At 50.0% G+C, this 12,801-nt stretch overlaps 2 protein-coding genes across 2 annotated transcripts; one reads left to right on the plus strand and one right to left on the minus strand.

Annotated features, from left to right (window-relative positions):
• Positions 1 to 861: 861 nt before the first annotated feature.
• On the plus strand, positions 862 to 2,382 carry LOC118720453 (cytochrome c oxidase subunit 7A1, mitochondrial). Its single transcript, XM_036440364.2, has 4 exons — positions 862 to 968; positions 1,588 to 1,674; positions 1,772 to 1,856; positions 2,259 to 2,382. Exons 1-4 carry the CDS (start codon positions 954 to 956, stop codon positions 2,312 to 2,314), a joined length of 243 nt encoding a protein of 80 aa, XP_036296257.1. The 5' UTR covers positions 862 to 953; the 3' UTR covers positions 2,315 to 2,382.
• A 658-nt stretch (positions 2,383 to 3,040) lies between these two features.
• Positions 3,041 to 12,527, minus strand: CAPNS1 (calpain small subunit 1). The gene is made up of 11 exons (XM_036440354.2): positions 12,285 to 12,527; positions 11,527 to 11,741; positions 10,592 to 10,625; positions 10,237 to 10,326; positions 10,028 to 10,085; positions 9,880 to 9,944; positions 5,809 to 5,877; positions 5,631 to 5,709; positions 5,377 to 5,493; positions 3,716 to 3,774; positions 3,041 to 3,558 (listed from the first exon to the last, which is right to left on the minus strand). Exons 2-11 carry the CDS (start codon positions 11,721 to 11,723, stop codon positions 3,532 to 3,534), a joined length of 795 nt encoding a protein of 264 aa, XP_036296247.1. The 5' UTR covers positions 11,724 to 11,741; positions 12,285 to 12,527; the 3' UTR covers positions 3,041 to 3,531.
• Positions 12,528 to 12,801: the final 274 nt, after the last annotated feature.

The raw sequence follows: 12,801 nt of genomic DNA on the forward strand, positions 1-12,801 counted from the left end.
GGAGCGTTGATGTTTACCCTCAGGCGGTATTCTGGCTTTCTGGGTAGTTGGCCACACCTGCAGCTACAGAGTTAAACAGTCACAGAAAGTTAAACAGAGTCCAACATTTCGCCCACGCCTTTACCGCTGGAGACACACTGCATCTCTATTCTTGCATGGGCCTGCGCCATCAATGGAACCCACAACCTTGGTGTATTGGGACAATGCTCTAACCAACTGAGTTTCTGGCCAGGGCAGAAAGTGTTAAAGGAATTTAATTATTATAAAAGCCCTCTTTAAGAGTTTGTTAAAATATTTTAGACTAGGCCAGGATTATTACTGGTTGATAAAACTATGCTTAACCCTGGCTACACATCAGAATCAGAGAAAAGTAGAATCGAACAGAATATGATTGTTTCTTATAATATAAATAGAAGATTGTTTCTTAATCATTTTACAGTAAGTTACAGATACGATACCCTTTTACTCCCCAATATTAAAAACATTATTACATAACCATATACAATCATCAAAATAGGGACATTAAGGTACTGATATGTTACTACCTAATCCACAATTTCTAATTCATCCCGCCCTGGTCGGTGTGGCTCACTCGCTCTGCAGTACCAGTCAGGGTAGATCGAGAAGACCTGAAGAAAATGCACTTACCCCAGGCGCATTACCTCAGCAGAAACAAACAAAATATGTATTCCCTGCTACCGCTTTCCTCCCCCTTGGACCAATGGAAATTCCGAGATGAGTAATAGATGGATGCCCCAACCATTCGGCGCGCAGGGGTGGGGTTGCAGTGTTTCCCCCGAGGGCCTGTTGGGCGAATCCGCATCTGGCCGCAGGCTCTTTCCGGCTCCACCCCTTTGCAGAGGCGGGGGCGTGGCCTGGGATCTATCAAGAGGGGAGGCACTGTGTCCTTGCCGGAGAAGGGAGGTGACTCCAGCCGAAGAGGAGGACGCAGAATGAGGGCCATGCGGGTGAGGGCCCCCGCGGGCCGGGCCCCCCATCCCGGAAGCCTTCGTCCCGGGATCTGGGGCGCTGGAACGTGAGCCCATTCAGGGTTCGAGTCTCCCGTCTAACAGCCTGGGACCCCAACCCCTCACCTCCTAATCCAATAGCTTCTCAGATAGTCAGGGACACTAACATGGCCCAGAGTCCCGGTTTGACTTTCCCTTTGTCCAGAGCTCCTAACACCTCGGCACTGGGAACTGAACACCCCTTCCCTTCCCGGACCTCTTAGGCTGTCTGGAAACTCCATTGGGTATATTTCCGGGACCTGGGCTTCTACCATTAATTCAGGGGACTGTGCCTCCCTTATGGGTCTGCTCCTCTTCCAGGACCGTACAATGGTCGCAACCTTCTGGACCTCACGGACCATCAGTGAGGTCACCGTAACCTCCAAGTCAGACCCTTCAGGCGCGAGTCCCTTCTGGGTCTTTCTTGACAGTCCACCCTCTCCCACTCGTGCTGGCAACTCTGATCTTGTCTTTGGGAAGCTTTCAAGTCATAGGGTCGTCCCCGTAACCCCCGCTGGACCCACTTCCTTCGAGACACCCCTCCCGGTGCCTCTAAGACCCATCCACCGCCTTCCCCCAGGCTTCCCAGGTGTTGATTCGCTCCTTCAGCTCAACAGCTCGGAACCGCTTGGAGAACCGAGTGGCGGAGAAACAGAAACTCTTCCAGGTAGGCGGGGCGGGGGCTGCAAGCTGATCCAGAGGGAGGCGGGGGATAGTCTTCGCAACACCAGCACCCTTTTCTTATTGGATACCCCCAACATCAGGCGGACAATGACCTTCCGGTGCACTTGAAGGGCGGGGGAACTGACAACATTCTTTACCGACTGACCATGGGACTGTGTCTGGGAGGTGAGTGCAGGGCCTGTTCGGCCTGAACTGCAGGTGAACTCAAGCTGGAGTGAGGAAGGGGGCTGATTCTTGGGCTAGAATTTAGGGAAGGGATTCGGTTCTAGGCTGGCCAGGTTTGGGGATGGTACTGGAAGCATATTGAGGAGAGCTCCCTAGGATATGGGCTTCTGTCCCAGAAGGGGGTCTGGGGCCCTGGTAGGAGCTGAGTAGAAAGCTCAGGGCCTGGTCTGGATCAAGGACCAGGCCACCTGAAGTACAGTTTGAGGAGGGAGTTTGAACCATGAACTGGGGCTGGGATCCAGACCGGTGATTAGAGAGTCTGCATTGGGGCTTAAAAACCCAAGATGGGGTTCAGGGAAGCCATTAGAGTCTCATTCTGTATCCCCCATACTCCCTTTCCAGGTACCGTCTACAGTCTGTATTGCCTTGGCTGGGCTTCCTTCCCCCACCAGAAGTGAGACCAAGAAACCTGCAGGACCTGAAGAACTTGAATAAGCATCAATAAATGTGCTGGCTTCTTGGGGAACCCAGCCCCCTCTGGCCTCTGTGTGCACCCTCAGACCATCCTCCCAGTAGCAAGTAATCTCTGTCCTATGGACAGCCCATTGCCCCAGCTTTGAGTCCCCTCATTCTAGACCGGGACTGTTCCTAGGATGTCACTGGCTCTTGGCCTTCCCAGAGGGTTTGGGGGCCCCAAAGAGTACCCCTGGGCTATCCCTGCCCCTCAGGCTTTGGTGATCAAAGGTGGTGTCCTCGATTGGGACAGGGATATGTATCCTGGGATAGCAGCCCTTTTCTCCCTCCAGAGGCTCTGGGGGGTGGGAAGGAAGATGCTGTGGTCACGGTGAAATAGTTAAGAGGCACAGATGAGAGTGGGACAAACATGACCTTGGGAGACAGAACCAGGGGTGACACTGATCCTTCCCACCAGCCCTGCTCTTTCAGCAGGAGCAGGAATGCCAAGGCCTCTGTGTTCCACTTTCAACTTGCACAGAATCTCTGAAGTATCAGCAAGAATGAGGCTACAACTCGACTGGGATCCACTGTGAGAAAGACATGCAGATCCAGCTTTTGGGATAGACACAAAGACCCACAAAACCACCCCCACTCCACCACCAGCACCAAGACTCCCTCTGCCACAGACAGAGCCTGAGCCTCAACTCTCAGAACAGGAGGCAGATATCAGAGCAGCAACTGGGGTGCATTTATTCCCTCCAGGGTCTAGCAGGGTGGGGGCAGAATAAAAAGGCACTGGGGCATATATGGGCCTGTTATGACCTGGCTGGGTGGTTAACTGAACAGGTGTGCCAGGGTGCATAGGGTCTAGGGTGATTCTCCCAGAACTTAGAGAAGGGCGCTTGGGGTGTGGAAGTGACACAACTTGGCATAGATGCATGAGAAGGGTTGTGGAGTGGGTGTGCCGAGGGTGGAGTGGCCCATGGGTCAGGGTGTGTTAGTGTCCTAGAGCCAGAGGTAACTTGGGGCATGGCATGTTGGAACATGTTGAGCCCTAGCTGTTGTCTGACACTAGTTGCCAACAGCTGGGAAAATGGAAAAGTTGATGCATCAGCAGGACCTACAAAGACATGACTGCAGACAGGATCAGCCCTGGAAGAGACCAAATGTCCAAGGTGACACCTAATGTGAGGTGATGAGAGAGGTCTGGGATTCCCACTCAGGAATACATAGTCAGCTGCAGCCACTGGGGAGAAAAAGGCAGAGTGAGGAGGAGAATACCAGGAGCCCTTCTCTGCCCTCACCCAGGGACTGCTGGGAAAACAAGAGGGAGGGAACCCAGTTCAGAGCTAAGGGGAGGGGTCCCCTCCCAAGAACCTACACCCTAGGATGGGAGTGCTTACCTCCTGGATGTTCACCTGAATTTGTCCAGTGCCATCTTTATCAAGAGATTTGAAAGCACCTAGAGAAGAGAAGGGTTGGGGAAGGAGGGGTGGCTTTTAGGATAAAAATATACTGATATATGGGATGATGATAATAGTAGCTAGTACTTGATTTAGCACCTGTGCCAAGCACTATATAAAGTGCTTTCCATGTATTGACTCATTTAATCCAATTCTGAGATGTGTCATTTTAAAATTTGGCACAGAGAAGTGATTTGTTCCAGGTCATTCAGTGAGAAAGTGAGGAAATTGGGATTGAAACCCAGGTTGTCACCCACCTCAATAATGGCCTCCATATACCATCATCCTCTGCCCAAGCTTCCCACTGACCTCTGAGCTCTAGCTTAAATAGACTATTGAAAGAGACTGCAGGCTTCACTTCCTGCTTTAGTGTCTGGTATGGTTCCCACTCCTGCCCTGAAACTCCCCTCCATGTTCTCCATCCACAGCTAAACCTGGGCAAACAGGTGCCCACATGGCCTTCGCTTCTCTCATTCTACATTGTTACCGCCCTCAGATGTCCACATACTGCCTGGTGTCCTAGACGCTGCACTCACAGCAGTTACTACTGACCCTCTTGCTGGTAAATCCAGTGGACATTTCTTGGGCCTTCTCACATGTGGCTTTTGGCATTGTCTGCCCTATTATCCACTCCTGCTTTCCCTTCATAGCCCTGACATACCTGTCCCTTTTCCTCTACCCATGGCTCTTAATGTATGGTCCTCCCTGGTCTCTTGGGAGCCAAATTTGACTGTCCCTCCCCTGCCTAGAACCTATTATAGTTCTCCATTGCGCCCACTGTCTAAATACCCCGAAAAATTGGCATTCACAGCCCTACATGCCCATTGTTCTTGCATCCTTTCACTCAACTCTCTCAAACAGGTCGAAGTTCAAATTCTGGCTTTGGAATTAATTTCCTTGCTGAGTGGCTGTGAGCAAGCAATTTTGTCTCCTTGAGCCCTAGTCTCCTACTCCATAAAATGGGGGCAATAATTCCCACTTCTCAGGGTGATCTTAAAGATTCAGTGCATTCATGTTCAAAAGAGCTTCATGATCCAGTCCCTGCCATCCCCTCCTTGCAGCCTTTTGTTTCACCATCCCACCGCCTCTTCAGCATGCTGAACTAAGTTCAACAAAAACACCAAAACTACCATCTTCTCTCTCCTTTTTGGCCTTCACACTGGCTGTTTCCACTGCAATAATCATCCCCTCTCTCTCATGGGATCATTCCTCCTCACCCCTCAGTCTCAGCTCACATGTGCCTTCCTCTAGGAAGCCCTCCTTAACTTCTCCAGCTGCCTCTTAAGTTTGAAGCCCTCAGAGCTTCCACAATCACAAATCTAAATGCATTCTGCCCCGAGCTTCCCCTCAGAGCCCCCATCACTCTACCCTGGACTTCCTCTAGCCCAGCAGCAACCATTAAGCTGTCACTGTCTGATGATTTGCCTTTCCTCCACTGGAGTGTGAGTGATGTGAGGGCAGGATCTGGGGCTGTTTTGATCACTGCAGTGCCCCTACCATTGCCCACCTCAAGGTTAGGCTCAAAGGCCTTAGCTAATTTTTTGAATGTTGAATAAAATCCACCCCACCCCCACCCCCAAGAGAGCTGCAGTGTCACTCACGGAACATAGCATCCAGCCTAACCAGGCAGCTGATGAAGTTGTCAAAATCCATGTTCCCTTCCTCATCTGAGTAGCGTCGGATGATCATGTTGTAGAGATGCTCGTTTAGATGGAACCCTGACAATGATTTAGTCTCTCAGGTGTGGGGGTCATGTAGCCCAACCCACTCCCAGCCCGATTCAGACTCAGATCAGCTCAGTGGGGCTGTCTCACCAATCCTACCCCCAGCCCCACTATGTGCCCACCAGCCATACCTGCTGCCTCAAAGGCCCCCGGAAGTTCACTGCTGCCAATGGTTCCTGAACGGTCAACATCAAACTGTTTATATATGGCCTGTGTGGACAGGGAGGTCAGGGACCAAATGAGCATCATGGGGCACAGCATCTCCATGGCTTAGAAGTCTTCATGCTAAGTTTCAGAGGTCACACACACCTGCCATTTTTTTATGTTGGTCCACAGATACTTGAATTCCTCGAAACCCAGCTTGCCTGTTGTGTCACTCTGGCAGAAGGGTGTTAAGAATAGCTATACCAAATGTGTGCACTGTACACCCTCTATACATCATGATATAACTGCCAACCAGGGAAACATGGGGCTAAAACCCCAGTTCCTATCTCACCCTAGTCATGTTACCTTGGATGTTGTGCTATTTTTTGTTTTATCCATACAAATTTTACTTTGTTTCTTTTCATTTTATTTATTGATTTTAGAGAAAGAGGAAAGGAGGAAAGGAGAGAAACATCAATTTTGTTGTTCCACTTATTTATTCATTGGTTGCTTTATGTGATCAAACCCACAACCTTGGCCTATCAGGATGATGCTCTAATCAACTGAGCTACCTGGCCAGGGCCACTTTATGTTTCTAAATGGTTAGGACTCTCTTTAAACATAACCATGTGGAATTAAAATGAACTTTTCCAAACTATAAATTTCTCACCTGAATAGTTGCTAATTCCTCATTTATTAAATCCTTGATAGTAATTTGATTTCCTAAATGTTAGAACATGTAGGGGAGAAACCAAGATGGCGGCATAGGTAAACACCTAACTGCAGCCTCACACAACAATTTCAATAAAATACAACTAAAATACAAAATGGACATTACCCAGAACTACAGGAAAGTCAAATGACTGGAAATTTTACAACTAGAAGGAAAGAGAAAACAAGAAGGAAAATCAAAAGAGCTGTAAAAGCCTACGGTACGGAGACAAGGTGCTCGCGTGGGGAGAGGACGGAGCCGGAGAGGAGGGGCGGCTGAGTGCCTGGCTGGCGTTCCCTAGCGGGAAGGAGATAAAAGCTCCGGACTGTGCTGAACCCCAGTTCTGGGCGAGACCCTGGGGATCCAGACATAAGGAGGAAGCCTGGGCTGTAAGGCGGAAACCCAGGGGAGCGGCGAAAAGCAGTCCCAGAGGCACACACATTATGTGCAGAGGACGGACCGTTGACTCTGCTGCTAGATTGTCCTAGCGTAAAGAAGACAAAAGCTCCGGACTGTGCTGAGCCCCAGTTCCAACTACACTGAACCCCAGTTCTAGGCCAGACCCTGGGGACCCAGGCTCATACGGAGGGAGCCTGGGCTCTAAGGTGGAAACTCAGGGGAGCGGAGAAAGGAAGTCCCAGGGGCACACACATTGTGCGCAGAGAACGGACGGTTGATTTGCTGCTGAATTGCCCTATTGGGAAGAAGACAAAAGCTCCAGACTGCTCTGAACCCACTTCCAACCTCACTTCCAACTGAACTGAACCCCAGTTCCGGGCTCATTGGGGGAGAGCCTAGACTGTTTGGTAGTGCGTGAAACTCGAGGGCACCTTTCTCTCAGACTCAGGAGCCTCATAAGGCGGGGCTGACGGAAGCCAAGGCTGTAGGCTCCACCCTGAAACTCCGCCCCATCCAAGCTGCCAACTCAGGGAAGCTGTGAAAATGCTGAGACAAGGAAATAGATCACAAACGAAAGAAATGGAGGACAAAAAGAGACTAGATATAGAAGTCAAAACCACTCTTATAAGGTTTTTCAAGAACTTCCTAGAAAAGGCCGATAAAATAAATGAGACATATGAGGATATGAAAAGGGATCAACAAGAAATAAAGAATACATTGTCCAAAATAAAAAATATTATACAGAGTCCTAAAAACAGAATGGAAGATCGCAAGAATCAAGTCAAAGATTTGGAACATAAAGAGCCAGAAGACACTCCTCTGCAGGAGCAAGAAGACAAGAGAATCCAGAAAGTTGAAGATAATGTAAGAAACCTCTGGGACAACTTCAAGCGAACCAACATCAGAATTATGGGGGTCTCAGAAGAAGAGAGAGAACAAGATACTGAAAACATACTGAAAGAAATAGTGACAGAAAACTTCCCCCACCTGGTGAAAGAATTAGACCTACAAGTCCAGGAAGCGCACAGAACCACAAACAAAAGGAATCCAAAGAGGATCACACCAAGACACATCATAATTAAAATGCCAAGAGCAAAAAACAAAGAAAGAATATTAAAACCAGCAGGAGAAAAGCAGCTAGTTACCTATAAAGGAGCACCCATACGATTGTCAGCTGATTTATCAATAGAAACCTTGCGGGCCAGAAGGGAATGGCAAGAAACATTCAAGGTGATGAATAGCAAGAACCTACAGCCAAAAATACTCTACCCAGCAAAGCTATCACTCAGAATCGAAGACCAGATAAAGAGCTTCACTAATAAAAAAAAAGCTAAAGGAGTTCATCACCGCCAAACCAGAATTATATGAATTGCTGAAGAGGGTTCTTTCGGAAGAGACAGAAAATAAAGATAAAAATTATGAACAACAAATACGTAACTATCAACAAGTGAATTTAAAAACCAAGAGAATTATATATATACATTTTATTGATTTTTTTTACAGAGTAATATAGAGAGATAGAGAGCTAGAAACATTGATCAGCTGCCTCTTGCACGCCCCCTACTGGTGATGTGCCCGCAACCAAGGTACATGCCCTTGACCAGAATCAAACCTGGGACCTTTCAGTCCGCAGACCGACGCTCTATCCATTGAGCCAAACCGGTTTCGGCAAAACCAAGGGAATTAAAAAAATATGAGGAACACTATTAACTGGTGACTATAATAGAATCAGAGTTATGGAAGGGAAGTGAACTGATGATTCTTGTGGAAAAGGGGAGGAGGGGGTGTGGGAAGAGACTGAACATAAACTGTGCACCTATGGATGAGGACAATGGGGGGTGGAGAAAGGGCAGAAGATGGGTTGGGAACCTGGTGGAGGGAAGCAATGGAGGGGAAGGGGGGAATGAGGAACATTTGTAGTAATATGAACAATAAAGATTAAAAAAAAAAAAAGAACATGTAATAAAACAAGAGCAACTTAGAGCTCTAAGAAAATGAAGGGACAGTAGTGAATATCTGATGGGCTTGTGATCAGAGCAGAATGAGATATTGGCAGAAAGCTCTTAGCTCCAGTGCTGGCACTTGAGAAATTCTCAATAACAACCAAGACTTACCAGATTACCTAGTTCACACACCAGTTTTAAGCTTCTTATACCATAACTTTGCTCACTAAATCCTCAAGACACCAGCCCCACATGTAGTATTCCCCAGTCACAGAGATGGAAATAGATTTAGAGCTGAAAAATCTACCTGTATCCCTGGCTGACAACGCTCAGTGGTCAGAGCATCAGCTCTTGTACTGAAGGGTTGTAGGTTCAATTCCCAGTCAAGGGCACATACCTGAGTTGCAGATTCACTCCCCATCTCCCAATCGTGCAGTAGACAACCATCTGATGATATGTCTCTCTCATATTGACATGTCTCTCTCTCTCTCTCTCTGTCTGTCTCCCTCTCTCTCTCTCTCCCTTCTACTCTCTCTGAAAAGCAATGGAAAAATATCCTCTGATGAGGATAACAACAAAATCTACCTGCATAAGATCATAGTAACACCAAATGTTCAGACCACACTTTATCATTACAAACTATACTAAACCTTTTGCACGTAACTCTTATATAATCACATGTGATCACACATGTGTCTGTACTGATCTATGTGCTGAGTGTACATGTATCCAAGATCAGCTAATGACTGACCACATGCAAATAGACAAGTGTTCCTGTGCATATGCCATCACATATCGTAGTGTATATGGGTGTGCCTTATGTGTGCATGTATATATGTGCATGTAGGCATACATATGGCAATTATAAACTTAGGTTCTTAAGCCCAAAAGACATGGAGTCCAAATACCTATCCTGCTACTTACTCTTTATAACTTCAGACAAATGACTGTCTCTCTCCAAGTCTGTTTCTTTACCTATAGAATGGAATATAATAATTGTATGTGTCTAAAAGAATGGTTCTGATGTACATATAAGTGCCAGCTATGACAGCTGATATTATAATTGATTGCCACATGTCCTGTCAACATCTATGGGTATGCAAGTTATACCCTGGTTCCCACCCATGCTCTCAGAAAATTCCTCTTCACTCAAGGCCTCTTCCAGAGTGCCCTCAAGGATACATCCATCACGGCCACCATGCTGCGACATGTGTCAATGCCAAAACCATCAGTCTTCAGATCAGGGTCTGTGGAGGACAGGTTGAAGGTCAGAGGCCAGAGGTCATTACTACCTTTAAACCTGCCCAATGTGTGAACCCCAGTCACTCACGTCGGGTCACCACTTTGTTGAGAATGTTCATGAGTTCTGTTGCGCTGACTTCCATGTCCTACAGTGAAGTTTAGGGTGGATCAGGGGTGACTGAAAAGGATCTGGGCGTGTTATGAAGGAGGATAGGAACTTTGGGATAGCCATGGTTGAGTGTGTGTATAAGAGCCACCCAAGGGAAATTATAGAAGAATTAGGACAGGGTTACTTACATCTCCAGCCAACTGGGCAAAGAGCCTCCGGAACTGTCGGACCTCCTCACTCTCATTGGCCTCGATGTTGGAGTAATGGGTGCGTGGGGGCTGCAGAGGGAGAAGATCTCATAGAAGGTAGAGTGAGAGGTGGGGAGGGTAGCCCTGGCCAGTACAGCCCTAGGTTGCCACCCAGAGTGGACTGAGTAGTTGAGTGATCAAATGAGAGGTAGTCAGTGAATAAGGATTGGGTAACAGCTGGGAGAGACTGTGAGAGGGATGTGGAAAGGGTGGGGCTTCTCCAAAGGGACAAGGAGAAGTGCTGGAAAAGGCCTCGGAGTGGAAAAAAGGTCTCAGGTTGTGGAGGGCAGCTTACCGGAGGCTCTGGGTTATACTGCGCAGCCGCCTCACTGGAGGGAAACAGGGGAGTTAGTGCTACTACACCCCAACCCTCCCAAACCCAGACTGCCACTCTCCCTACCTGCTCCCTCCGCCTGCCTCATCTCTCCTTGTCCTCATATGTCCCTATCCTTGCTGCCCTATTTGCACCCGCAAGGAAACTCAGAGGCCTGACCTTAAGGTAGGCTCCATTCACCAGAGCACACCTGCCCAATGGCAGCTCCAATAGACTCAGCCCCTCTCAGGACTCATTTCGTAAAATTTCTGCCCCTGATTCTCAGGGCCCAAAACTACTCTGATCTCATCTGTCTAAAAACTTAATTCATTGCTAGGGCTTCCTTAACTCTTGTGTCTTCCCAGCACTCTGCCCCAACTCCTTGGAGGGATCACTGCTCAATGGCCAAGGCTAATTAGGCCTCTAATTAGGCTAACTAGAAATTCTATCTGCCCTACCTCCACCAGGACATTTTTTTATTTTAACCCAGCCAGGCTGGGCATCTTCAAGACCCTTTCTCTTATTCCAGGAGGTTTGGCCTCTTCTGGGAGAACCTTCTCATGAACACACCTAGGACGGCGAGCCTGGTGCATAAAACAAGCCTTGGCCCCATGAAGTGACACCCAGCCTCGCTGGCTCCGCCCCCTTAACGTTCATATTCAGGTAAGCGGAAGCCGGCGGGTAAGCCCCATCTCCCAAAACCCGGCCCGGCCCGGCCCCTTCAAAGATCCAACAGAGGGCAACCCCCCAGGTGTGGCCTTGCCCCCACGAGCTGCAGTCGCCTCTTTAGGACCCGCCCCTCAAGGACGGCTTCCCAGCCCTAATGGAGGCTCCAGGTCAATCTCCAGGTTACCCCATTCTATTCAGGCCGGACCAGTCGCCAACGTGAGGCCCCGCCCCCTCAAGCCCCGCCCTACCTGATGGCGCTAATGACCCCGCCCAGGATGCGCATGGCAGTTCCGCCTCCTCCGCCGCCGCCGCCGCCTCCTCCTCCGCCGCCGCCGCCGGCTCCGCTGATTAGGCCTCCGAGCACATTCCCCAGGCCCCCGCCCAGGCCCCCGCCTCCCCCGCCGCCGCCGCCGCCGCCCTTCAAGAACGAGTTAACCAGGAACATGGCTGTGACTCTAGATTCCTAAAGAGAAATTAGGAATAGTGGTTAGGTGGTCGCTGAGCCCCGAACCCACCCAACCCGTAAAAAGGAGAAATTCAGGCAGCTGGACGTGGGGGAATGAGGCCTCTGGCTGGGCTCGAAGAGACTGTTCAGAATGGTGTCCGGGCTGCTGGGGGTGGCAGTGCTCGGATGGGTGCGGAAGGGATGGTCACACTTGAAACCCCTTCCGGATTCAAAGGGTCTTGTCAGCCGAATAACCCCGCGTGAGGCATCGCTAAGCGTGGGGTTCGGGGAGCGCCCAGTTGGCGTGAGGCATCCTGGAAGTGCCTGGGAGCTCGGTCAGAGCCCCAGACTGGACTAGAGGTCTTGGGCGGGTCAGGAACGCGGATCAGGTTCTCGGCCTGGAGGCCCCAGAGACAGGGTTTTGGAAATTCAGAATGTGGGATCACAGTGTCACCACTGGGTCTGTGGGCTCGGGTGTGAAATCGTGGGGGTTAGAACCAGGCCAGTGATAACGAGGTTCCCGTTAGAATGGGGGGCACGAGAGCATAATTTACGGGGTACCTCTCAAATCCAAGGGCGGAAGATGGAAGTGTGTCTGGGGCGAGATAACGCGGGTCTGCAGGTTCGAGTCTCAGATCATCGCCCTGGGGACCTCTACAGCCGGGACTTTAGGATCTGGTCGGGTCTGCGGCCGTAAGGGCCGGGATTACGAAGTACAAGGGAAGTGGGTGCTCACCGCCTCTCGCGGGTCCGCGGGTCCGCTCGTCTGCGCTGCTCCCCGGCCTCGGGCGGAGGCCGGCTCTGTAGGGCGGGGCGCGTGACTCAGGCGGCGCCTCCGGGTGAGCCCCGCCGGGCGCCCCGCCCGCTTCCGCGCGGCCGCTGCCGTCTCTACTGCGCCTGCGCGCGTCCGGCCTCGGTAATCGGTCGTAGCAGCTGGACTCGGCCGAATCCCCGCTCTGATTTCATAGCTCTGCGGTCTTCCTAACACCTCCAACCCGGCTCGGATATGGTTTTCGCCGAAACGGGACTTTTGGCTTTCGGCTCCTATCCTGGTCTTGTCGCGACAGCATCTGGGAAC

This window comes from Pipistrellus kuhlii, unplaced genomic scaffold (genome assembly GCF_014108245.1).
Source record: "Pipistrellus kuhlii isolate mPipKuh1 unplaced genomic scaffold, mPipKuh1.p scaffold_m20_p_17, whole genome shotgun sequence".
NCBI classification, from domain to species: Eukaryota; Metazoa; Chordata; class Mammalia; order Chiroptera; family Vespertilionidae; genus Pipistrellus; species Pipistrellus kuhlii.